The 26,430-nt window shown below is 53.8% G+C and overlaps 1 protein-coding gene across 1 annotated transcript in view; it reads right to left on the bottom strand.

Moving 5' to 3' along the window:
- Tmem132d (transmembrane protein 132D) overlaps positions 1–25,748 on the bottom strand; it is a 526,990-nt gene extending 501,242 nt beyond the window's left edge. The window contains 1 exon segment of the mRNA XM_047561780.1: positions 25,670–25,748. Within this exon segment, the coding sequence (XP_047417736.1) occupies positions 25,670–25,748 (79 nt within the window).
- Between the last annotated feature and the right edge of the window lie 682 nt (positions 25,749–26,430).

Genomic DNA, 26,430 nt, shown 5'->3' on the forward strand with positions numbered 1-26,430 from the left:
CAAGGGCGTCACCCGGGGAGAGACCCCCAGGCCGGACATCACGCAGGGAAGCGTCTGAGTGACCCGCCCCTCCGCCTCGGGAGGTGCCATCTGCAGACCCAGGTCACTTACTGAAGCCAGGCAGGAGCCAAGGTGGGGACTTCTGGAGAAGGTTCTAGGGCTGGAATGAGCCCATCTCCGGAGTCTGTTTTTCCAGCTGCTCAGGACACAGTGATGCCCGCCTCCTAGTGCCCAGGCCTTTGGCTACCTTGTGGCAGAGGAGCGAGGTCAGAGCCGCCCCATCTGTAGGTCCAGAGGCAGGGGCAGAGGCGGGCAGGCACACACCCGTGGCAGGGCAGGCCAGCGATCCACAGAAGACATGTCAGGAGCCACCGACTGCTGGGACGGCGCTCCCTGACCCTGAGGCTGGGCACTGGGCACTGGCTGCTCACTCGCCGGTCAGCCCTCAGGTCAGCCCTCAGAGCCATCACAGTGTTTTTCCCTGGATTATTTTTTTTTGCTCGTTTGCAGTGTAAATGTGCTGGGCAGGCATGACCCTCGGGCCACCGTGCCCTCCTGACCTTGTCTTCCGCTGGCCAGCTCCCACGTCACTCCGCCCGCCCGCCCCGTGTCTACATCTAGCGGAGGTTGTGGGCTTTGGTCCGTCGAGGCGGGTTCCTCCAGGGCAGGAAGCAAAGCCGCCCGGCACCCCCTGAAAGCCCAGCAGTGTGGAGCAACCTGGGCTTTCCAGCCTAGTTTTATGTGTCGAACTAAAGAGAGAAAGCAACGAAAAGTAAAGACTTCTCTGGAGCAGGCCTGAAAGTCCCGAGCGAGCAGCCATGTGATGGTCTCCCCGGCCCTGCAGAAACCGGGGGGAGCCCCTGAGAAGACGTTGCTCCAGCCCTGGGGACACGTACGCACAGCCCCGTCTACCCCCACGCCACACCCCAGGCACGGCACAGCACATCCGTCCTTTGTCCCCAGGTCCCAGCACAGAGCTCTGAACACCCTGCCAGTCCCCAGGTGCTATGTCTTTGCTGTTCGCGGAGCCCCTGGACACACCTGGGTTATGGGCTACGACAGTGACCAGGCAGGGCTTGGAGACCAAGCCTGTGGACACAGGCCTGGAGGCTTCAGCCCACCCAGTCTCCAGGGAGGGAGCGTGGTGAGACCCTGGGCAGACGTGGGCCCAGCGAGCCCCTGCGCACGTCCAAGCTGGCAGAGTGGTCGTCCCCTCCATGAGTGGAGGGCAGGAAGCTCCACTCCTCCAGGCCCAGGACCGGCCTCTCCGGCTCTGCCCTGGGGCTCTTCCCACTTTTCCTCTCTAATTGAACAGTGATCATAAGGACGTGCTTCTGGGGAGCTCTGAGCTGTCTGGGAGAACTAGTGAACCCAAGGGACGCGGGGGAAGCCCAGTCAGAAGTGTGGCCCAAGCGCAGGCGGCCTGGGAGAAGACAGCCCTGTTGGGGACCCCGTCCCTGGGCCTGTGGGGTCTGCCCCCGCTCCGGGGCCAGGGTCAGGACCAAACCGAGCTGTAGGACACCTGTCTGGTGACAGCTGGCTTTGGAAGTCAACAGAGAGACACGGATGGCAGTGGGACCCCGTCCCCAGTATCCTGGCCCTCTGAGGCACACCTGACCCTGTGAATCAGCCTGCTGGACAGCAGTAGTGGGGATCTGCTGCTGCCCAAGCCTCTGCAGCTTCAGTGTGAGCCTTAGGCCAAGGAACATTAGCCGTGGACCAAGTGTCCATCAGCCCGTGCTGCACTCAGTCGGCCCCCAGTCCATGAGCAAAGCCCAGGGCTCTCTGGAAACCCCAGGAGAACCACCTCTCTCCGTCCTGCCCATGCTGTGGGAGGACAGTGTGCCAGCCTGGAGCTAAGGGTCATCTCAGCACCGTGAGGTCAGGTTACCAAAGAACAGAACCAACGCCAGACACAACCACCAGGTGGCGGCCAGCACGAGGGCCATCAGGTGTCCAGCTGGGCACCTCTGGCCTTTGGGTCATGGGAGGCCATATGTCCCACTCTGCCCCAGCCAGTGTGGGTTGGGCTGTCTGTCACCTGCCCCTGCACAGCACTTGAAATGTACTCCCAGGTGGAATCCACGTGAGTCCTACTGGAAGCAATGCAGAAGGCTTCCGGCATGGGCTCTGTCCTGGGGCATCCCGGACCAGCTCACAACGGCCTGAACACACCCACCCGTAAATCTGGCAAGTCTGTCATTAATCTCTTTAGCTCACATTTAACCACGTGGGTGTGAGGGCAGCGTCTACGAAACTCTCACCAAGGCACACGGGGTCGCTCTGGGTCAGAAAGCTGTCTTCCCAGGGCACACTGCCTTTGAGGCCAGTCCTCCAGCCCCACTGAACTCCCCCTGGCCACCCACTTGGGTGTGTCCTTCCGCAGGCCAGGGCTCAGGAACTAGAGGGGACCTGAGAGGCTGTACCTTTTCCAGTGGGCTCAGAGTCTTGACTCAAAGACACACACTCCAAAGGCTATCCCATTCTTCAGTGCTTCCAGAACATTCCCTGCCCGGCACCTGAAGCATCTTCAATCAAAGGCAAAACCAGATCAGCTTCTCATTTAGTGACTTCACAGGATCAACAGCGGTCACATGAAGAGGCTTGGATCCGTCCACTGGCGTGTTCCATTCCTGTCTCCCTGAGGAAGGAGTCTGGAGCTCAGAGGTCCTAATCCAGGGAGCCAGGAGGCTGCAAGGTGGCAGCGATTCCCAGCACCAGGAGGCGAGCTTCCTGGCCTCCAGAGGACACCGCCATCCGCAGCCATGCGCCTGGCCAGGGAGGCTGCTGCCGTCTCTGCAGCCTCCCTGTTGGGGACAATGTATGGGATGCGAGCCACTGGAGGACACGTCTTCCCCCGTGTGCGGAGGCTTAAAGGTCAGGTTGGTACCCAGGGGCGGAGAAGCTAGGGGTGTGGTTCAGAAGCACACCGAGGTTGGGTCACACGCTTCTAAAGGCCAGACCATGACTTTTGAGAACGTTCACGAGCCGCCCTCCACGCACCATTTCCAACACCTCGTGTCCCCACACTGTGACCTCAGACCAAAGGCGTGTGGCTCCTCCCTGCTGGAGTGGGCAGCGCGATTTCCGCCACGTCAGCAGACCCGGCAGTAAAGGATGCACCACGTGCAGAATTCAAGAAGTTCCGGGCTGAAGGAGAAGGCAGGAATGGCGCCTTCCTCCTCCACAAACGGAGGACAGCGCCGACCCTCCCAGCAGGAATCAGGTCCCGCGGCTCCCTGAGGACCCAGCGGCGATCCTCCCAGGGAAAGCCAGGCCTCGGGGGCTTGCCCAGGGACCCCAAGCCAGCTGCATGTCCAGCCTCTGATGGTTCCACTGGGAAGGGGGATGCGAGGACCTCACGCAGCATCCTGTGCCCAGGAGGCCCGGGTGAGGGAGCGGCCTGCAGGGTCGCCTGTCGGTCTTCCACGCTGTCTGGAGCCGGGCGCTGATGGAGGAGGAGCCCACGCATCCTTCTGACTGTGGTCAACCAAATGCAGAGGGAGAGGGTGGCGTGGCCTCAGCACCAGCCATTTCTCTGATTGACTGCGACCCAAATAAGGGCGGAAACAAAGAGGATTGCAGAGGAGCAGGTCGCCGCACTGTCACAGAAACAGACCCCGGGATCTGCTGATCCCTGGAGAGCCGCGGGAGCTGGGCGACCGCATTTTGAAAATCTCTACTTCCCAGCTTTGAACCGCGTGAACCCTGGGGAAGAGGCCTGCGTCTGGCTGGTTCAGAGACCGAGGCGCGGGGAGTCGGGGCCTCGAACCCGCTCCCGGCCGCCAGGCTGGGCCGCCGGCAGAACGCAGCCACGTTTCCGTTTCTGGCAGGGAGAGCCTCTTTCCTGAGGAAGCGTTTCAGGTAACCTGAGAGAGACCCGTGTTCTTGGGCGCAGGCAGAGCTCCTGAGCTGCCGGCTTCCGCAGTGTGGCTGGAGTCGCCGCTGCCCTGGGACCGGCCCCTGCTCTCCCTTTCCACCTGACCCGCGCACCACGGGCCACGGGCTCTCTTTACCACATATTTCTGTTTCAGGGGACACATTGTGACGGTGCAGCGTGACATTTCAACACACAGGTACCACGGGCAGTGCCCTGATGGGGGCAAGGGCTGCAGACACCTCGTCTCTCTGTGCTGGGAACCCTCCGGACCCCTCACCAAGGTACACTGCATGGTCAACCAACTGTGGTCAACCGTAGCCGTCCTCTGTGCTCCAGGACACTAGCGGTCACCCTCCGACCCCTGCACCCTGGACAGAGCAGCCGCCCTCTCTCAGCCCCCTGCCTCATGCTCTCCCCGGGCCCTGGGATCCACCCTCCTGTCCTGTGAGGTCAACTCAGCCTCCCGGGTGCACGAGGGTCCTGGGATCCACCCTTCCATTCTGGGATCCACCCTTCCATCCTGGGATCCACCTCCTGTCCTGGGATCCAACCCTTCCATCCTGGGATCCGCCCTTCCATCCTGGGATCCACCCTTCGTCCTGGGATCCACCCTTCCGTCCTGGGATCCACCCTTCCGTCCTGGGATCCACCCTCCTGTCCTGTGAGGTCAACTCAGCCTCCCGGGTGCACGAGGGCCCTGGGATCCACCCTTCCATCCTGGGATCCACCCTTCCGTCCTGGGATCCACCCTCCTGTCCTGTGAGGTCAACTCCCTGCTGAGAACAGGGCGGGGCCAAGGGCACAAACTCACTCAGAGGATGGAGGAGATCGGAGGCCACGTGGTGGCCACAGCCGCTTACCCTGGCCAGGCACCTGCAGTCTGCTGCGGGGTGGACTGCAACGTCCCCCTCACCACCACGAGGGAAGCACGGAAGCCGGATGTGAAGAGCTGAGGGGGCCACGTGCCCCTGCCCCCCACCCTGTGTGGTCACAGTGGATGCAGAGGTCGGTTTCCTTGCCCACCGAGCGTGACCTTAATGAAACGCTGGTTGAGAGGTGATGGGGGGTCCGTGTGGTGACGGTCAGCCTGCACACGGGCATGACAGCAGGCTCTGCCCTCAGACGATGTGATTCCGTTGTCCCTTAGGCTTCAAGGAGGCTGGACAAGGAAGAGGCCAGAGCCAGCTCTTGGGCGATGCCCATCTGTGGGGGCTCCGCCGACTCCACCCCTCACCACCCCACGTGACACGTCACCCCCACGCTGGGGCGAGTGGGAGACACGAGCACGTCACGCCAAGCGGCCTCAACCTCACCTCCCGGCGTGGGCTCCTCACCCACCCCAGCCAGAAGGCAGCCCACCTCCTGCACCTGCAGGACTAGCTCGGGGAGCCCGGTGTGCTGGGTCACTGCCCACGCCACCGTCCTTCTCACCACAACCCGAGCTCCGGGGGTGAACACACCCATCGGTCAGCCCCAAGCCCAGCACACGGTCCCTGTGCCCCACGGCAGCCCTTGAGTCTGTGCCCGTTGCTGAGAGCCCATCAGACAGGTCACTGCAGGGAGGACACCATGGGCGTGGCAGCGGGGTCCCTGTGTCCAGGAGACCCGCGGGAGAGACCAGCATTCAGCGCTGTCCGCAGACAGCTCCACAGGGGCCTGCCCTCTGCATGTGCGTGGAGCCTGAGCCAGTGGGTAGACTGGCGCCTACCCGACTGGGTGGCGCCCTTTGCGCCCTCTCCTGCTTCTCTGGTCCTTTAAAACATAATAGATGTGAAACGTGGTCACTGGGCTGTCCCCACCACGCTCAGAGAGGCCGGGTAGCTCTGAGGAAGACAGGGCTGCGGGAGTGCGGGCACCTGGCGGGTGCAGCTGGGGCCCTGCCAGCGCTCTAGTGGGCCCAGTGAAGTCCCCTGCAGGCTGGTTTGAGAGAGTGAGGACAATGGCCAGGGTGTGCTGTTGATTCCATCCTCCAGGGTCACCCCTCGGTTCCTATCACGAGCATCTTAGGACACTTCAACACAAATGACCCAAAGTTAAATCAGCTTAAAATTTACAGACAGCTTGTTGGTTCATGTGATGGAACAGCTCCAGGGTAGAGTGGCAGCTTCAGGTGTGGCTGGATCAAGCTCACACAGGGCCCTCCTGCTTGGTTCTCTGTGTCAGTCTCAGCTTCATTCTCGACGTCTATGAGGGGGCTCCCTACAGCTCGGGCATGCCCCGTCTCTTCTGCTGCTTGTCTCCATAAAACGTGACTAACAAACGTCGTGAACCTCTCTCTCCTTTCCTGGAATCTGGATTGGATCAGGGACCAATCCCTGACCCACTCTGGCCAGGCGGGTAGAATGTATCCATTGCCTCTCTCCTGGGTCTCCACCTCTGGAAGCAGAGACAGGCTGAGCCTGGCCGTGGACTGGTCCAGGGGAGGGACGGCTCCCCAGAAGGGGTGGGAACGGGCTGAGCATGCAAGCCTGACCCGTGCCCACCTCGAGGGGGCAAATGCTGCCCAGTCCAGAATGAGGTGAGGTAAGAAGCAAGCCCTTCAGACCTGGAGAAGGAAACTGGACTAGAGCTGAGACCGGACGAAGAGGTCACGAGGTTGCAACCGTGGTCAGAGACGCTGTGAGCAGGGCGGACCGGAAGGGAGAGCCGCGACCTTCCCATTGGGCACACTCCTTGTACAGGCAGCCCCGTCGGGAGGGCAGCTGAGGGGCAGCGGCCTCCACGAGGCTCTCCCTGGCAGGGGGAGGCCCCATGTGCTCAGTGGGGGCCCTTCCTGAAACACGGGACAGACCAGGACACGGAGGCTGCTTCACAGCGAGCCTGCGGTCAGGGCAGTGGTGTGGAGCTCTGAGGACGGCGGCCCACCCTGCCTGTCAGCACACACAACACGTGTGCACGTGTGGCTCACACACAACACGTGTGCACAGGCAGCTCACACACAACACGCGTGCCATGCGCTCACACATGTGTGCACGCGTGGCTCACCCACACACGAGTGCACATGCAGCTCACACACAACACATGTGCACGCATGGCTCACACACACATGCGTGCACACGTGGCTCACACACAACACGCGTGCACACGCGGCTGTGACCCGGGCCCTCTGCAGCTGCCAGGTGGTGAGGAAGACCCTCTGGGATCTGCCGGGCGCCTGCACGTGGCCCTGGGGTTTGCACCGGGAACTCGCTCTAACATCTCTACCTCCATCCACAAGGTCCACCTGCTGCAGGGCAGGGCCCTCAGCCTGGAGCGTGCTGAGCGCAGCCTCCAGTCACGGACTGAGCCCCTGCTGGCCCTGAGGAGGGAGGGCCCTCTACCACAGAGCTGAGTGGGCAGGACTGGAAACTGAGACCAGGCGTATCAAAACCGTCCTCCCTCCTCCAGGAAACGCCTGCCCAGGAACGCCGCACTGTGGAAGAATAAGCGACCTCACCGCTGGCCTCAGGAAATTCCCAGAAACGCATTCAAACACAGATCGCTCGCCTGGGCTAAAACCAGCCGCACAAGGCAGCGCATTTCAAGGGTCACCTGGAGTTCCTCTTTGCCACGTCTACCTGTCCCACGTGTGCAAAGGCGGACATCTGCCCACCTGGGCTGGACCCCAGCCCTCCATAAACGCCCCTCTGACCTCCCTACCCGGCACGGTGGAGGGTCAGACAGCAGCTGCTAAATGCAGAGAACGGAGCACTGCTTCATCAGGAGCCGAGCGCTGGCCTTTGGGCGGAGGAAGGCCGCCCTGGAGCCTCCGCTCGCTCCGCACGCGGGGGCTGCGCCCTGCCCATGGTGTTCTGTGCCCACGTCTCCAGGCTTTCAGCTGGGAGGACCCATGGGCACTGGCAGGAGACCAAGGACCAAGAGGGCCAGGATCACAGGTGCCACACCTGGGGCAAGTCTGCGGGACCAGCGCCCGTCTCCTCGGAAGCTCCCTGTTGTGAGCGCTGGCCACCTCCTCCTGGTCCTGCCAGGGGACCCCGGGTAGCTCACCCGGCCTACTCACCCTGCCCCACTCTCAGCTCCTGCATCTGCACACTGATTTTACTAAATTCTCGGTGATGGAAAATGTGAAATACTTAGCCTTCCTGGTTTGATCCCAAGTGATCTATCAATAACTCCAGCAGGGAAAATGAATGTCACCAAATAAATCCCACACTCCAGGGTCCAAGCCCCAGCCCAAATTCCCTGGCATGATTGCCCACAAAGCCTGTCCCTTGACCTTCAGTTAGAGTCACCTGGAGGACTGTAGAGATGGACCTGGACTATCTCAAACAAAACTAATCAGACTGTTTTATCTGCCACCTGAAATGGTATTTTAAAAAAGTTTTTTCTGATGCTGCACATGGTGGCAAATTTCTATTATTCCCATGACTCAGGAGGATCACAACTTCAAGAACTGCCTCAGCAACTCAGTGAGGCCCTAAGCAATTAGGTGAGACCCTGTCTCAAAATAAGGTTTTCGAAGGGCTACGGATGTGGCTCAGTAGTTAAGCACACTAGAGTTCAAATCCCTGGTACCAAAAAGAAAAAAAATTTTCCTGAGATGCAGAGAGCAGGAAGAAGTGTTGCTCCAATTATAACCCTGCCACCAGAATAGGTGGACACGCTGCAGGACAGGGAGGCTGCATGGCCTCATGGAAGAGCTGAAGTCACAGAGAAGCCAATCAGCCTGAACTCCAAGGAGAGAGAGACAAGCAGACGCCTGCAGGGTAGGAAGAGCTGCGGCCACTCACCTGCGGGACACACAGGGCCATGCAGTGGCCCAGGGTCCACAGTGGGGAAGGACAATCTGGTGACCAAGTGGGGAACTTGGCAAAGGGAGGAGAATGTCGAGTGGAAACCCTAGAAATGAGAGAATAAGGAAAACTCCAGCAGTGAGCAACAAAGACCACCTTCCAGGGTTGACCTGTAGACTGAAGTGGCCAGAGAAGCATCGGCAACACGAAAACACATCCACAGAAACTACTGAAATAGAAACGGTCAGAGAGAAACGTGGAGTGAGGAAACAAACCCAGCAGAGAACCGACACTTATAGGAACACACGGGAGAGTGTCATGTGCACAGAACTGATTCCCAAAGGGGAGAGAGCAAGAACGGGAAAGAGGAGCTATCTGAAGAGAGAACAAGGGTAAGTCTCCAAAAACAATGCCAGACACCAAGTCTCAGACCCACGAAACAGACAAGCCCACAAGGAGCAGGCTACCTAGAGAGAGCTCTGCTGACTCAGGCTGCTGCAAAGGGAAAGCACAGAGGAGCCAAGGCAAGAAGTTCCGCAGACTTCCTGTCAGACGCTATGTCAGCCAGAAGACGATGAGACATCTGAAGGAACTGAAGAGAATTTGACACCCTGCAAAAGCGGCTTTCAAACGTGAGGGAGGAGTGAAAACACTCTCAGAAAAATAAAAGTTGGGGATGCGTTACCATCAGACCCCAGATACCAGAAATGCCCAGGGTCCTTAGCTGGGAAGAACATGGAACCCGTCGGGAACCCTTGACTACACAAAGAACCGAAGGCTTCTGGAAATGACTCACATGTACGTAGGCATGAAATCCATTGTTTTTCTGATTTCCAGTTGCACTAGAAAACAATTTACTGTATTAATCAAAAAGAATGAAAACGTATTTAATGTTTATGGTATGTACAAAAATAAAACAAATGGCACTGGTAAACCTAAAAGCGAGAGGAAGGAATTAGAAATGCACCTCCGGTGGGTTCTTACATGACCCCTGAAGAGGTCATAGTGTCTAAACATCAGATCATGAAAATGAAAGGTCTGTTAGAAACATCTTGGGGAAATAACTGCAGTGATATTTAAATATATAAATAATAACCCAGTCAGGTGTGGGGGTGCATGCCTGTAATCCCATCGGCTGGAGACAAGTTCAAACCCAGCCTCAGCAACTTAGCGAGGCCCTCATCAACTCAGTGAGACCCTGTCTCTAATAAAATATAAAAAAAGAGCTGGGCATGTGGTATCCCTGGGTTTGATCCCTGGTACCGAAAACAAATAAATAATAACCCATTAGTAGGGATAAAATATAATCATAAACTCTGTCTGTTCACTGAAAAGTATTAAGAGAAAAGAGAGGGACACAAAGAACAGAAATAACAAGGGAAATGTACTCAGGAATGTGACAGATTCAATCCCAATGACACGTAAAACCACATGAAATAGAAATGGTTTGAGCACAACAAAAAAATGCAGAGTTTTTGGAATGGGAATGCCCCGTCACCTAAGGTCCTCAGGAAACACTACGAGGACATTAACTGGTTAAAAATGGAAGCATGGAGAAGATATACCACCCAAACATCACCGCAAAAAACCAAGGTGGGAATGACAACACGAGGGAAACAAACTCCCCGTGAGCCAGAACACCAGGAAAGGCACGCTACGTGTTCATAGAGAAGTCACTCTGCCCAGAACACTAACAGTCCTGAACACACACAACCAACGACTGAGCTTACATATACATGGGCAATGACTCATGGAATTTTAAGAAGAAACATTAAAATCCATAATTACAGTTGCAAACGCCAGCCCCCTGTCTCAGTAATGTGCAGTCTGAATGGAACGTCGGGGAGGATGTAGGAAGCTTGGACAGTGGCCAACCAGGGAGGCTCACGGGAACTCTCCAACATTCAAACGTTCCTCCCAGTGGCTGCAACACGGCCCTCTCCTCAAGAGCACCCTGAGTGTGCAGCAAGGCAGACAGCAATTTGGAATATTAACAAACACTCAAAAATGTAAATTCATTCACATCTTGCAAGGTATGTTAATTGACCAAAATGAAGCAAACTAGAAATTGATATCAGAAAGATATCTGGAAAATCCCCAAACACTTCAAAATAAGTCACAAAGGTGAAAAATATCTGGGCCAAAAAGGAAGTCACAAGCTGGCAGCAGTGACTCACATCTCCAGCGACTCAGGAGGCTGAGACAGGAGGTTCAGGCGAGTTTAAAGTCAGCCTCAACAAAAAGTGAGGTGCCAAGTAACTCAGTCAGACCCTGTCTCTAAATAAAATACAAAATAGGGTTGAGGATGTGGCTCAGTGGTCGAGTGCCACTGAGTTCAATCTCCAGTACCAAAAAAAATAAATAAATAAAATAAAATAATAAAAGGAAGTTGTAAGGGACATTAGGAAAAGCAAGCATCAAGAGCCAGAAATAAAAGCTTGCCATGAAAGGTTGGAGATACAGCAACACAGCACCCCAAGAGATTTACAGCCTGGAGGACTGTGTTGGAAAAGAAAAGTCTCCAAAATGGCCCCAGCTGGATGCAAAGAGCTGGATGGGCAGGAGGCAGTCAAAGACAGAGCCACAGAAGGAAATGCAGAACATCGCTGCAGACATCAACAAAACCGAAACACAGAAAAGCAATAAATGAGATCAGAGAAAATGGAAAGCTGGCTCCTTGAAAGGATGGAGTGACTTCATAAGCCTCTAGGCAGATTGACCAAGAAAAAAAGAGAGAAAAGGAATTATTACTAATAGTAGAAATGACAAAGGGGACATCACTACAGGTCTGAAAGGCACAGGAAGCCAATAAACAACATTAGAACAAGTTTTTCCAAATGTATGACAATTTAGGTAACATAAGCCCTTTTGCATTAAAAAGCACAAAATACCAAAGTTCACCCACTATGAACAGATTCCAGGATTACTAGAGCCAATGCAGTATCTTCCCAAAAACACATCAGAGGGAAGGAAATACTGTTCCTCCTGTTTTGTGAAACCAGTTTTACTGTGTCACCAAAAGCAAAGACAGGGCTTAAGTAAGTTTCTGGAGAATATCTTTCCTGAATTTACATACCAACACCTTTTACAAAATCAAGTACAGCAACATACATAGAGAATGACATATCATTACTAAGTTGGGTTTGCACAAAAGTACAAGGGTAGTTCAATATTTGGAAATAAATCAATGGAATCCACCATATCCACAACCTAAAAAAAAAAAAAAAACCCATGGTCATCATAACCAAGGCAATAGAAGAATTTTGTGAACTTCAACACCATGTGTATAGAACCTCTCAGCATCAAAAACATCACAACTTCATCTTCACAAACAGCATCTAAAGGACCTTCAACTAACATACTTCCTGGGTCAAATGGAATTCTGGTGTTGGGGGGGGCAAGGATGTGCACTCTCTCACTCTTATTTAACATCACACCAGGGTCCTAGCCAGTGCAACAGACAAGAGCAATGGGGAGGAGACAAAGATGTAAGTACTGAAAAGTAAATAGCAAAACAATTCACAAGGGACCCAATTATCCAGGGAAAGTATTCCTAAGTTCCCAGCAAAAACAATTTACTAACATATATGAATTTAGGATACAAAGTCAATATAAAAAAATAAATAAATTTCTACATAAGTGCAGAAATACAAATTCAAATTTTAAAATAATGATATATTCTCAATAGCACCCCAAAATCTGGAATACTTTGGCATAAATGTAAAAAACATGTACAACATCTATATGCTGAAAAGTATAAAACAGTGATGATGAAAATCAAAGAAAATCTAAATAAACCAACAGGCATACTATGTTCATGGACTAGAGAACTCATCAAATGGCAGTTTTCATTTTGACAAGGTGGGGGTTTTGCAGATTAAAAGCAGTTCTGATCAAATCCCAGCACATATTTTCATCTTAAGAAATTGGCATATTAGCTCCACTATTCATATTTCAAATCAGAATATAGTCACAACATTTTTGAAAGGGAATAAAATGAGAAGATTCACATTATCTAATTTCAAGATGTATTGTCAAGGAAATTAATCAAGACAGCCTGGATGGTGGGGGTTGTGGGGCACAAAATAGAGTCCAGAATATACCATGTATGTTTAAACGATTCCAACAAAAATATAAGCCAATTTAAAAGAGAAATAACAGTCTTTACAATAAGTTATGCTGGAATAATTTATCATTCCTATGTCAAAAAGTAGCTCTTGACCCATGTGGATCCATACACAAAAATTAATATAAAACTGATCATAAACCTCAATGAAAGACCTATAACTATTAAACTTCTGGAAGAAAACAGAAGAATAAAGCTGAGTGACCTCTGACTTGGCAAAGCCAACTAAGATACAACAACAAAAGCAATTTCATAAAAGAAGAAAAGATGAACTGGGCCTTCTCATAATAAAATGTCTGCTTTGCAGGTTCAATAAATGATGTTATACTGAGAAAAATGTTTTCAAATCACGTATATGATAGAAGAATCATATACAAACAATTCTCAAAACTGAATAGGAAGACAACCCACATCAGTTGCCTGTTTGAAAATAGCAAAGAATTTGAACACTTTTCCGGAGAAGATCTACAGATGGCAAATAAGCACACTAGAAGCTGCTTAGCACCATTAGTAATTAGGGAAATGCAAATGAAAGCCACCATGAGGGGCCATTACACACGTACCAGAATGGCTAACGCAAAGTTCCAGCGTGAAAACATCAAGTGTTGGCGAGGATGAGCAGCAGCTGGAACGCACACGCTGCCGGAGGGACGCGCCAAATGGCCCCGCGTTTGCAGAACAGTTTGGCGGATCTTACAATGTGGAACACACGCTTCCCATACGACCCAGCCACCTCCTCCCTAGGTATTTACCCACATAGAAATAAAAACATATGTTCACGCCAAACCAGGCAGTGGCTTCATCCGCAGCAGGCGGAGCGTTCCCAACTGCAGCCTTTCATCTGGTGAGGGACAAACACACCCGGTACCTCCGCATCCCTGCGCGCTCCTCGGTAACGAGGAATGAACTGCTGCTGCACCCAGCAGCTGGAAGAATGCCGAGTGTCGAGCCGGAGGAGAGCAGCCCAGCTCAACAGGCTGCGTAGTATGACGCGTTCCCATAGCATCCTGGGAGGAGCCAAATGAAAGGAAGAGGAGACGGGTGCAGGATGCTGGAACAATTTATCATTCCTATGCGAAACGTAGCTCTTGACCCCTGTGGGTCCATACCCAAAGATTAGCATAAAACCAAGGGGGAGGAGGAGGGGGAAGAGGAGGGGGAGGAGGAGGAGGGAGAGGACAAGGGTGAGGAGGGAGAGGAGGAGGGGGAGGAGAGGAGGGGGAGGAGAGGAGGGGGAAGAGGAGGGGGAGGAGGAGGAGGAGGAGGGGGACGGAGAGGAGGGAGAAGGGGGAAGGGGGAGGAGGAGGGGTAGGGGAGGAGGGGAGGAGAAAGAGGAGGGAGAGGACAAGGGTGAGGAGGGAGAGGAGGAGGAGGAGAGGAGGAGGGGGAAGAGGAGGAGGAGGGGGAAGGGGGAGGAGGAGGGGTAGGGGAGGAGGGGAGGAGGAAGAGGAGGGAGAGAAGGGGGTGTTCACTCACCTGACAGGAACAACACAGTGAGAAAGGCTTGTTTTGGCTCGTGGTTTCAGAGGCTCAGTCCATGGCTGGCCAGCTCCAGTGCTCTGGGCCCAAGGTGAGGCGGCCCATGGCCGAAGGGCGTGGTGGAGGAAGCAGTACAGAATGGGAAGCAGAGGGAAAGCTCCCTCACCAGGGACTAAACAGAAACCCCAGAGGCACACACCAGTGACCTGCTCCTCCTGCCGCACCCACCTGCCCACCATTACCACCCAGCGAACCCCTCTCAGGGGATCAATCCTCGGATTAGTTTCGGGCTCTTGCACCTCTGAACTTTCTTGCATGGTCTCACACGTGAGCGTTTGAGGGACGTGGCACATCTAAACCACAGCGCATGGGGCAAGAGGAAACCTGGGGCCATGGAAACGCTCTGTAACTTGGGTGCGACATGGTTACAAGACGACACACCACTGCTGAAATCTGCAGAACCCACGCAACATAAAGGTGAATGCAGCCGACTCACACTCTCCCACCTGGGATCCGAGTGGCAGCCGGAGCTCATGGCCTCTGCTCCAACCCCACGGACAGATGGCTCCCCCTGGCTCTGCTGCCTGCTCTTCAACCACCATCGCATGTCTCAGAAGCACGGACGCTCAAGCTGCCCCTGGGACCTCCTGAGTCCACTGTTCACCCCTGTGTTGTGGGCTGGGCATGGTGGAAAATTCCACAGGTGATCTGAATATGTAACCGAGGCCACAAACAATGATCTTCCCAACGTTATTTCTCCCGTTACTCCGAAAACGAAACTTTCAAAATGATGTACCCACTTGCACATTTGTAAATGTGATTTCTGATATTTTTCATCAGACTTTCAATAGTTGCTAAGGATAAAGTTTCTGGTGTATTGTAAATCTTGACATTTTAAAATTTAGCTGTTACATCACTCTTTTAAATGTATCTATTGGAATATAAATAACAGAATGGCTGACACCCACCACCATCCATTTATAAAATCCACAAGAAAGCCTTCATTAACAATCAGAAATGTTACTTATTCTTTTTCTCCTGGAACTCCTATTTCCCTTCCCATTCTCCCCCAGAACTTCATCCTAACATAATGTGCTTTTAACCTTGAAAGTAATGCACCCATCACGCCATTATTTCATTTTACGATATCTTCTGTGTGTTCCTATGTTCAACTTTTTGAAGTTTCCTCTCACTGTGAGTCTCAGTGTTCAAAAGTTTCTTAAGTGGGCATGATCGCAGTAGATTGCTGCACAACCAAAATGCAAAATAGCATCAACGAATCATGTTTTAATAAATGTCGTTTTAGAACAAAAACTACCTTTGTTGTAAACACGCCAAGTGGGCCACAGGATAAAGTCTGCTTCCTCAACCACAGGAAGCCGCGAGCGGTACCAGCTGGAAGAGGCGCCCTTTCTCTTTAAAGTCGAACAAGTCCTGTGTGCCCAAATTGGACAGGTGACTGGGGTCGGCCTTCTGGATGGGTGAACTTCAAGACCCAGCACACAAAGAAATTCACGATTTGGAAACGAGCACTTGGAAGGTCCCTGCAGCCCCTCCCTCCTCACACCAGGACTGGAGGGCACTGAGATCCACGCAGAGCAACAAAGCCGCACCAATCACAACCCAGCCGTTTCTGGGAACTACAGGTAAGCCTCACACGACAATAAATGTGACCCAGAAGGAACGGCAGGTGCACATGTCACCAGGGTCAGGAAGACAAGCCAGGAGAGCCACACCCTGGTCAGGGCACCCACGCTCTTATCTGCCTCTCGCTCCCCCCTTCTGAAGGTCCCCGAGTATGGAGGTGGACGTGGGTAGCAGCCGGCGGCACTCACAACCCAAGAGATGCGGGAAAGCCCATGTTTGAAAGGCCATCTTGTGGCCTCACGAGGCATTCGAGGTGTTGGCGGCGAAGACAGGAAGGTGCTTGCAGACTCCGGCCATGCCACCTGGAATCCTGCCCCTGTCGGCAGAAGGCCTTGCCTCCAGCTGCTCTTTCCTACCGATGACACGTCACTCCACGGGTCCCCTGGCCTGCTGCTTACCTGCTTCACAGCCTCTCAATGTGCACGTTGTGTTTTTAAATGGGGAAAGAATTACAACGATAGTGTCCTTTTCCTATCAAGAAAATAAATCTCCATAACATATGCAGAACAATTCTGGGAAAATCACTGGCAGGCAGTGAAAACGTGGCTCTTGACCCAGAGCACACGAGATGCTCTGTCCTTTCAGAGCGTAAGTGCCAGGCTCTCCGTAAGACCAGGACGTCTTAGAAACTGTTCTTCTCATGGTTCTGAGGCTACGTTTATCTGAACCGCAGGCAAAAACCAGCTCGCGCGTGTGCGCTACCTAATTAAGGACGTCAAGCGAGACACTTTGTTGGAACTGGATATGCAGAACTTAGAAGGCAGAACCCATCTGTGGGCACATGCAAACCTCGGGCTTCCCCTCCTATTGTTGACGCTGCCCCGAAAATGTACATAATAGGATATGAGCGGCTCTCTCCCCCTGCCACACAGATCTCAGCAGTTTCGCGGATCTCCCGATTCAAAATATTGAATGCTTGTAAAACAAGCAATTGGTGTGTTGATGCTTGCTTTTAACAGCGCATAATGCAAATATTTATTCACAACAGCAATCTCCATTGTGCATAGTTTTCACATCCAATTAAGGACTATGAAAAATTACCATCATTGGAAACAAAAGCTTACATTACATTTAAATCAGCATCGAAGGATGGAGGAGCTCCTGCGAGAGGGAGACACGCCACACTGGTCGCCATTCGGCAGCCACGTGGCGTCCCCTTGAAGGCTGAGAATCAGAGGGAGTTTGAGTATTTGGATCTTTGGTTTAAAACTGCAGCAGCTTTGGGAGAGGGGTGTCACTGCCTGGCTGACCACGCAGCATCCACTGCCCCTCTGTCCACAGTACCACACCAAAACGCTGGTACGGCCCCTGCCCATGTCCACACCAGTGACCCGCACGGTGTCCCACACCAGGCTCCCGTCAGTGCCCGTTCTTTTCCAGCGGACCTTTGTGGACTGAAGGAGCCAGGGTTCTCTGGGCCTGATGTGCAGGCTTCTCCAGAGCCCAGGGCGCTCACCTCCAGGAGCCGCACCAAGGCAGAGCACGCGAGCAACGTAAGGTGGCGGCTGCGCCCGAGGCCAGCCCCTCCTGGGAAGAGGAAGGCGCAGAGCCAGTGACTCCGCAGGTCCGGACGACAGGGCCTGGGTCAGAGGGCTGGGTTTCTGCTGCTGCTGCTCCCAGCACCCAGCCAGGTCCTCGGGCGCACAGAGACCTCTGCACCCCTCACGCCATCCCGTGAACCTCCGACGGGTGGAGTGTGCTGTGAGCTCCCAGGGCCCAGCACAGCTGGTGGAGAGGGAACTCCCGGCGTCCACCCAGCCCTTGCTTTTCCTGCACAATGAAATCACTTTTCTCTGTCAGTATTGCACGGCTCGACAGAGACACACGTACTGTCCGTGCCTCGGTTTCCCCCACCTAGTGGTGACCTCGTGAGGGAGGAGTTGGCCATGACACCTAAATCCTGAGCCTGAAGCACTACATCTGCAGCAGGGGCTGCAAAGCTGTGGCTGAACAGACACAACCTCTTCATTTCCAATACCTGTGACTTTCCCTGGGAGGGTAAAAATCGAACTAAGTGGGTCCTGGGACTGAGCCTGAATGTTCTGTGGGCCTCTGGGACTCAGGGGAGAAGCTCCGTTCCAAGTTAAACACACACCTGCTGCTCCGATGCAGTTCTACCACAGGGACGCCACACGCAGGTCCTGGACAGAGGGTCGTCGTCCCAGCTGGCTGACCTGCGTGCTTCCTGCTGCACCACAGGCGCGCTGTCCCTCCAGAGCTCAAAGCCCACGTCTCCAGCTCCGCACGGTGTTCCCTCGGGCCATCTCCCTAAGCACTCCTCCGGAGAAATCCCGGGGCGTTCTGATCTCCAGGGATGTTCTCGGACCGTGAGTTTTTCCTTCCCAACCTTGAAACCCTCGCCCTTCAAGAGCCCAGTCAGGCCGAGGGACCAGAGTTTCAGAAGTGGGAGCATCAGAGGGCAGCAGCGTCCACCAGGGAGGCTGAGGGGTTGAAGGTCAAGGGAGGGGGTGGTTTCTTCCCACCCTCACTTCCAAATAATTTGAACTAGCTTAAAAAATAAAAACAGTGGGATAAGATGACCAAGCAAGGAAGCAGACAGGAGGATCAGGGCAGGAGAACAAAATGGAGCCAGGGCAAAGCCTGTTCAGGAGACCAAGCTGGAACACCCACACTCAGCTGGCCGCCAGTGCTCGGGAGCCTGGAAGTCACAGCGAGGACCCACATGGGACCACTTAGGAAGTTCCCGGGGTGAGGCAGAAGTGATTTCTCAGGACAAAGGCAGTTCTCCCCAGGATCTAAGGCCTAGGAAAACTTCCTCCACAGTTCATCGAAAGGAAAACCTGTGTTTTAATACTTGGAAAAAGTTCTTAAACCAAAGCTTAACTCAATTTAAAGAGTTGTGGAGGCTCTGGCTACACAGGTTTTTGACATGAGTTTGATTTGAGTGACCCAATGGCTCAGTTATGGTGGTCCCCTCCCCCTCCCCATGAATCCTCCTTCTCCTCCTCCTCCTCCTCTTTTCCTCCTCTTCCTCCTTCTCTTTTCCTCCTCCTCCTTCTCCTCTCCTCCTCCTCCTCTGCTCTTCTTCCTCCTCCTCCTCTTTTCCTTCTCTTCCTCCTTCTCTTTTCCTCCTCTCCTCCTCTGCTTTCCCTCCTCCTTCTCCTCTCCTCCTCCTCCTCTACTCTTCCTCCTCCTCCTTCTCTTCCTTCTCTTCCTCCTTCTCTTTTCCTCCTCTCCTCCTCTGCTTTCCCTCCTCCTTCTCCTCTCCTCCTCCTCCTCTGCTCCTCCTCCTCCTCCTTCTCTTCCTTCTCTTCCTCCTTCTCTTTTCCTCCTCCTCCTCCTCCTTGTCCTCCTCCTCCTCCTCCTCCTCCTCCTCCTCTCCGGAAGCCCAAGCTGCTTTTGGAACTGGGGTGTTCCCAGGCCCAGAACCCTAGGGTCAGCAGTTCCCACCTGCCTCATCCTTAGACCCTGCTGCTCACCCTACAAAGGTCTTGCAGCCTCTGCTTGGGGACATTCAAAACTGACATGATGGTTAAGGGGTCTGCCCTGTTTTTATACAACTGTGCTCAAAAAACAAAGACATCCTCCTGTTGGCGGGGGCTCCCACCTCAGGGCCTGCGCCTTGGTGCCCCTCAACGCAGGGCCGAGCTCCAGGCTGCGCATGAGGGCTCAGAGGGCACTGGGCGCATCCAGTGAGTGATGGCCAAATGCAGCTGTTCTGAGACAGGAGGCCCCAGCTATCACGACGTCTGTCTTCCCCCACAAACCCAGCCACATGGCTGGTCTGGTCCATGATCAAAATAGAAGCAAGGAGCAGTGAAATCCAACTGGCACCTGCCTTAAGGAGTGAACACAGAGTCCCATAAACACGACAACTTAAAGCCACTCCCATGAAAAAGTAATGTGACTCAGAACTGCTCGCGACGGGCGGCTGCCTTGGAAGTGCATGCCCAGTCTCCTTCCATTCACACTCGAGGCAGAGACAGCAGGCAGGGAGGAGGAAAGTGATAATGAAGTCCTCTCTCCAAGATGGCCTTTACCTCGGCCGCACTCACCCTCCCTGAGCTGAGAACACACCCGGGATGGAATCTCCCTCCAGCGTCTGCACAGGGTCCTGTTCAGGTTCAGGGGCCTTGCTCCATGACAGACCCTGAGCCTGTGGACAGCGGGAGCCGGGAATGCTGTGCCTTCTGGGCACCTAAATGGCCCTGCAGAGCAGTCTTGAAGACGCCTGGTTTCTGGCTGCTGGCTGCTCCCTTATTCTTCCCACAGCAGATTTTTGAAATGACAAAGTCACATAAAAATATTCTGAGTCTTTGGCCTCATTTCACCGCTCCAAGCTGGTCTCCAGTCCTTTTTGCTGGAGCCCCCACAGTGTTCTTCCCGTACGTCCCTCAGGCTGGCTAGTCTGGCATGGAAACGTGAACTCCCTGCGTTCGCAGGACCTGCGTCTCCTCTGTAAGTAGGAACGAGGCCTGTCTGTCTTCATTCCCACCTTCCTCCCTCCTCCCTCGCCATTTCCGGGTGGCTACTGAAGAGCCAGCTACTCTTACTTCTGGGGCCACCTCTCATCTTGAGCTGCCCAGGACCCCAGAGGGTCAGGGAAGTGCATAACAAACACGCCCATGAGCCACAATTCATCAGGCACGTGTGCGAGCCCTTCGAGTGGCCCGGCCTAGGAGACCCCGAACACATCCCACGTGCCCGGGACCTCTGTGACCCACACGACAGCCCTGGAATTAGCCTCTACATTTCAGTCCATGTCAGGGGCTAGTCCAGCTGCTGCTGGGAAAATCAAACCACACGAAATTGACTTACTCACTGGTCCACACCTACTGAGTGTCCACCACCACTGGACTCTGAGGGGCCTGCGTGGGAGCCCTGTCCCGCTGCACCCTCAGCAGGTCGGCTCCATGGGTTCCTGCCTGGCCAACGGGTAGCCTTAGGAGTGACACCTGCCACTGTGCCCAGCCTGTGGCCCAGCTCGGGCCTCTGGGGCCAGAGCTCAGCCTCCACCCCCGGTTCCTCGCGGGTCTTGGACAAGGTGTGCAGCATCTCTGAGCCTCAACCTCGCTGCCCCCTGGTTTATCTGCAGAGTCACAAACTCATCTGCATAAATCTCTCCGCACAGTGCCTGCCATGCAATAACCACTCAAAAACTCAGCCGTTCTTATTATTGAGCGGAGCGTTTCCTGCAGCACTTTGAATTACTGGAAAAGACAGCGTCAGGCTGTTTTACTGTCAGGCGGAGGTTCTTCGGGCAATATGTTACACTCTTAAGCACACTTAAAATTTTTATTGTGCATTTGCGATGTCCACAGCGCTATGCTAAGGAGGAATCAAAGATAGAAAGGAAGATAAATATTGCTTGCCCCGAGGTGAACTGGGAATTTTGAAGAGCATTTAGAAAATAGTTTGAAGAGGTAGCCCCTTGAGGAGGGCTGGAAAAGGTCCCCCGCCTCCACAAGACACCCTCCTGTGAGTCTCGGGAAACTGTGAACATCCCTGACCTTGGTAGGAAATGATGGTGAGGATGGGCCGTAACTGCAATCCATGCCCCCTCCCAGAAGGGCAGGGGAGAGGGACACACAGCCACACCCAGGGGGAGGGGAGATGGCAGAGCAGCCCTGTGGGTGGACTGAGGTGGCCACAAGCCAAGGAGCACTGGCAGCTCCCAGAGCTGCGGGAGGCAGGGAGCACACCCTCCTGCAGACGCCTTGGGCTCAGCCCAGTGTAGGACGTGGGCCCAGCGGCCTGCAGAATTTCTGTGGTTTCAAGTCCTCCTGTCTGTGGCCATTTGCTAGAGGCCCACAGGAATCGTAGACGCCCTCTGATTTAGTCATCCCTGTCCTCCCTGATTCTTAGCACAGTGGCCCAGCTCCTCATAAAGCCCATCAAGCAGTGACCATCGGATTTGTTACCCAGCTGGACAATTCTGAGGGGGCAGTGGGTGCTGACCCCTGTCCACCAGCTCTGTCAGGCCACCTCCCATCCTCTCCCTCAGACAGCAGCACGACCCCCTCCCAGTCCAGCCACACTGGCCAGCTTCGCCCAGACAGGTCCCGCTGCCCGCTGCACTCCCTCTCCCTGATGCTCCGAACGCCGGCGTTCCTGCCTCCAGAGACAATGCTGTCCCTCCAAGCACGTGCCATCGGGGTTGGTGTCCCTCTCTTCTCTTTGTGCAAATAACATTTTTCTGTCTCCTCCATACACCACAAGTTCCGAGAGGGCAGTCACCAGATCTGTTTGGATTTTCTTCTATTATATTCTCTGTGTTCGGCATGACTTAGGGTCACACTGTGATCAGAAGGGAGTAATCATTACAAAATAGCAAAGGGAGGAGACGAGGAACCAGAAGAGAAGGAGGCAGGGACAGCTGAACCACTGAGGTTTGTGCTCACAACTTAAAACAAGGAGCACTGACTTGTGCACTCTGAAATCCAGATGAAGGACTACACTGAGCTGCCCAGCCTGAGGGCTCTTGGCAGCCTGACCCCACGTCTTCAAAACACTTGGAAGTAGTTTCTGCCCACTTTCGTGGTCACCGAAAACACACAACCTTCCACATTGGATGGATGGATGGATGGGAAGATGGGTTGATGGATGGGAAGATGGAAGGATGGATTAATGGGTAGATGATGGATGGGAAGATGGACAGATGGGAAGATGGATGGATGGATTAATGGGTGGATGAATGCATCAATCAGTGGGTGAGTGGATGAATGGATAGATGAGTAGATGGATGGATGGATACATGATTCATAAATGATGAATTGGAAATATAGGGCAATGTAAGATTCTACAATAATGTATTTTTGGAATATTTATTTTGTTTATTCATTTTTTTCTTGGCTATTAAAGATGGAACTTAATTAAACATCTCAAACTTGGAATTCTACATTTCTGTCCATTTAAGTATTTTTGAATAAAATTATATTTTTGTTTAATGCCTTAATTCAGCAAAAAGCAGAATTTAGCGGTCTCTCCATCCCCCAGCCTTTTAATTTTGACAGGGTATGAATGTGAGCAATGAAGTCACACACACACACACACACTCCCTCCTGGTATTTCTCCCTGCCTTAAGAAGCCCTGAACCTTGGAGAAGCTGCCACTATAAACTGAAGCTCTCTCTGTCCCCCAGGGCTACTGGAGAATAAGGCAAGTGGACCCAGGAGGGAAAGCCTGCATGGGGAGGAGCCTCGCTGCACCCATGGCCAGCAGGCCTGAGAAAGGAGCCACGGCTTCTCTCCAAGGGTCACAGGTCCCTGAGCTGCTGCTTCTCACTAGGATTTGGCTGAGAAGGGTGCCTGCAGGGCAAGATGGCCACAAGCAGCCTAAGGCCGTGACCTTCCTGCTTTGCATCTAAAAGTCGTCTTGCTCTCTGCTCATCTCCAGTCTTCCTGCTGAACTTTCTTCTTGGTTCACCCCCCTGACACCTGCCCCCACCCAGGAAGTTCACAGAGAAGCATTAACCATCTGCTGGCTGGCACACCGGTGACCTACATCAGTCCCCAAAAGACCGGAACTTAACAAAGAGACACAAGCCTCCAGGCAACTTAATGAATGGCCATTCTGCACAGAAGTTTGGGGACACGTGACAAGGGGTTGGTAAAACTTCCCTTTTCATAGCACAACTCCTAGGTCCCAAAGAGATGCAAGTGCAAGGAACCTCCTTTTATCTGTATTTGTCTTCCTAAAACAGCTAGATGAGGATAGGTTTGCTCTGTGACTAATCAGTTTCTGCTCATGGAATTTAAACATGCATCAAGTCCAAGGGTATTAGCCTGGTATTCAAATGCACATTCTGTTTTATCCCAAGATTCTTATTTGGAATGCACAGAGACACTGGAGTAAAAACCGTAAACGCGGAAGCAGGTATTCAATAACTGACGACAGCAATGCCCATCTTTCATCCAGCCCCAGACAAATCAGGCATTTCAGAGTGCGTGCATTTACTTCTGACTAGCACCCTGTTAAATATGGCCAACACTTGGTTTCAGGCTGATCAGAGCTCTCACATGGCCACAGAATCTCAGAGGGGAAGGAATTGGAATGTGCTGGGGAAGGACTGGCCTGTCCCGGGTTTGTGAGCCTTGCTCACACTGTGAAGTTCCACCTTACACAACATGACAATATTAACTTGCCATTGTTCTCTGGCACAGTGTACAAGATCGCTGAAATCCTACCATGCACTTGGTGGTGCTGAGCACGATGGGAAGTCCTCACACAACTGAGCCACTCTTGAACTGTCTGACTGAGTTGAGTTCTCTAGAGTCAACATATGGAAGTTGTCATCTGCTGCGTTTAAGAGTGTCATGCACAAGCTGATTTCTGGCCCCTTAAAGAAAAGGCTTCTACATCTACAGTACTTCACTTGGGGAAGTTTCCAGTGCTTCCACTTGGAAAAGTTCAGATGTATCCAGGAAATTCAGTTCTCTCTCACTGCTCGGTCTACTAAATCTGTAAGGGAACTATGTAAAAGCACAGCTGTCAGGTCATCTTTGCAAAGCTACCCTGTGCCTTTCTTAACAAAACCTTGTTACTGCAGCATGAAAGCAGGGGCGCCTGTTCTTATTATAAAACCTGGTGACCACCAGTCCTGGCTGTCCTTGCCAGACAGGCTGTGGCGTGGGATGGACATTTTAAACCTCAGGCCAGCCTGGACTGGATTCACGGAATTCACCAACCTCTTCTCTGATTTCCTGTGTACAGCACAAATTCACCAGCTCTGGGCCTCAGGATTGTTCTAACACATAATTGGGAAACCTGAGTCCATTTCAACTGCACTTGAGAAGACAGTGGAGTGGGTGAATATAAGATGTTCTTTCTTAACGGTAGCAGCACAAAAGCCCAGCAGGTAAACTGTCAAAATCTACCTGATCCAAAGCAACAGAGCTTGGATGATACTGGAAAAACTCAGGGAACAGAGAATTCACGTAATAGAAACACTCGCCGTGCCATAACTGTAGACTCTGAAGTTTCTAAGAGAGATCTCATCCCGAAAATAATCACAGAAAGACACGTTTACAGGTTTTGCCAGCACAGGCTTTAGACTGCTAAGCATCTCTACTTTCTCCCAGTATGTGTCTCTGTAGGAAAGGGGTGCTTCATGGGGCAAACCACACACACTGAGAGAGTCCCAATCACAAGAGAAAGAACAGCTGGTCCTTTTTACAATCTGCTCTGAGAACCACACAATTTCCCAGCAAGACTTTAAGGTCTGGAGGTTCTAAGCTCAGTCAGGGATGCTGGGGCCACAGCACCAGGTGGCTGGGTATGTCAACCTCTAGGGAATGCGGCTCCCAAGGCCACTCCAGGAGGGTGCCTCCAAGGCCTGGTGCAGAGACCTCTGGGTGGGCTGGGGAGAGGAACTCAGGACCACTTCTTCAGAGCTGACCCCAGTCCTCTTTTTAGCAGCCTCCGTGTACTAAATGGAATTCCCACATGACAAGACTGTTCCAAATTTATTTCTAAACGGACAGGTGCCTGCAGAGAAGTCAATTCCAAATTCCAAGGATCTTACAGCTCCTTTCAGTCCTCCTTCCTGTCCTCGGTCAGCCCTCTGCCGGCCACCTTTTCTATCTAGGGCCCTACAATCCCCGTCTTACTGCCCTTCTGGCCACATTGGTCAATTCCTTCGGATTCCTTTGCAGCCTTCCCTAGGGTATCCTAGCCAGGTCCTCCAAGGGAGGGACCTGCAGTCAAGGGGCCGCCGAGCACGTTGCCTGCCGCACGCGCGCCTGCACACACCCGCCGCGCACACCCACGCCCACAGCCACGCACTCTCCCACACACGCACTCCAAGCAAAGTTAGTCCCCGGGCCGAGGTGGCGGCATCCTCACCTTTGGAGAAAAGGGCAGCCAGGCTGATGAGCACGGGGGACCAAAGGTGCCACAGCGTCCCCATCTCAGTTGGGCACATCCTGGAGACCCGGAGTGCAGATTTTCCGCTTCCCCCGGCACCGCCTAGGTGAAGAAGAGCTGCCTCCAAACCCCTGGAGGACCGGAGCCCGGCTGGATGGTGAAGGTGCAGGCGGCTAGGGTCCGGGACAGCCCCGGCGCCCTGCGTCCTCCTCCTGGCTGTCCATCTCCTGGCCGGGAGGCGACAACCGCGCGGGCTCTGGAGTTGCTCTCCCGAGTCCAACACGCGCGCAGGCAAGCCCCACCCCCTCCTTCACCCCCACCGGGATTTTTTTAAATGTTTAATCCGGGAGGGGTTTTTCCATTCCTGTTTACCCAAGTGAAGAGGGGCCCCAGTGGCCCAAGCAGGGCGCCTCCCGGCGCAGGGCTGGCTGCGGACCGGCTGGTGGCCGGGGGCTGGCTAGCGAATGCGAGGACGGTCGGCTCCGCCGCGGGGCTGCCGAGCCCTGGGCTCAGGCAGAAGAGGCACGGAGGCCCCGGGGCGGGTGGCCCTGTGCGCGGGGCGGCCGGGGGCGCCCTGGCACGCAGCCCCCATCTTGGGCGACCGCCGCGCCCCGGGGCTTGTGCGCGCGCTCCCTGGCGCCCAAAGTTTGGTGGGTGCAGCTGCCCCCGAGCCGCCCCCGGCCCCGGCCGCCGCCCCGCCGGGCGCGGGCTTGCGGGGCTCTATGCGTGCAGAGCGCACG

This window comes from Sciurus carolinensis, chromosome 8 (assembly GCF_902686445.1).
Source record: "Sciurus carolinensis chromosome 8, mSciCar1.2, whole genome shotgun sequence".
In the NCBI taxonomy this organism is placed as follows: Eukaryota; Metazoa; Chordata; class Mammalia; order Rodentia; family Sciuridae; genus Sciurus; species Sciurus carolinensis.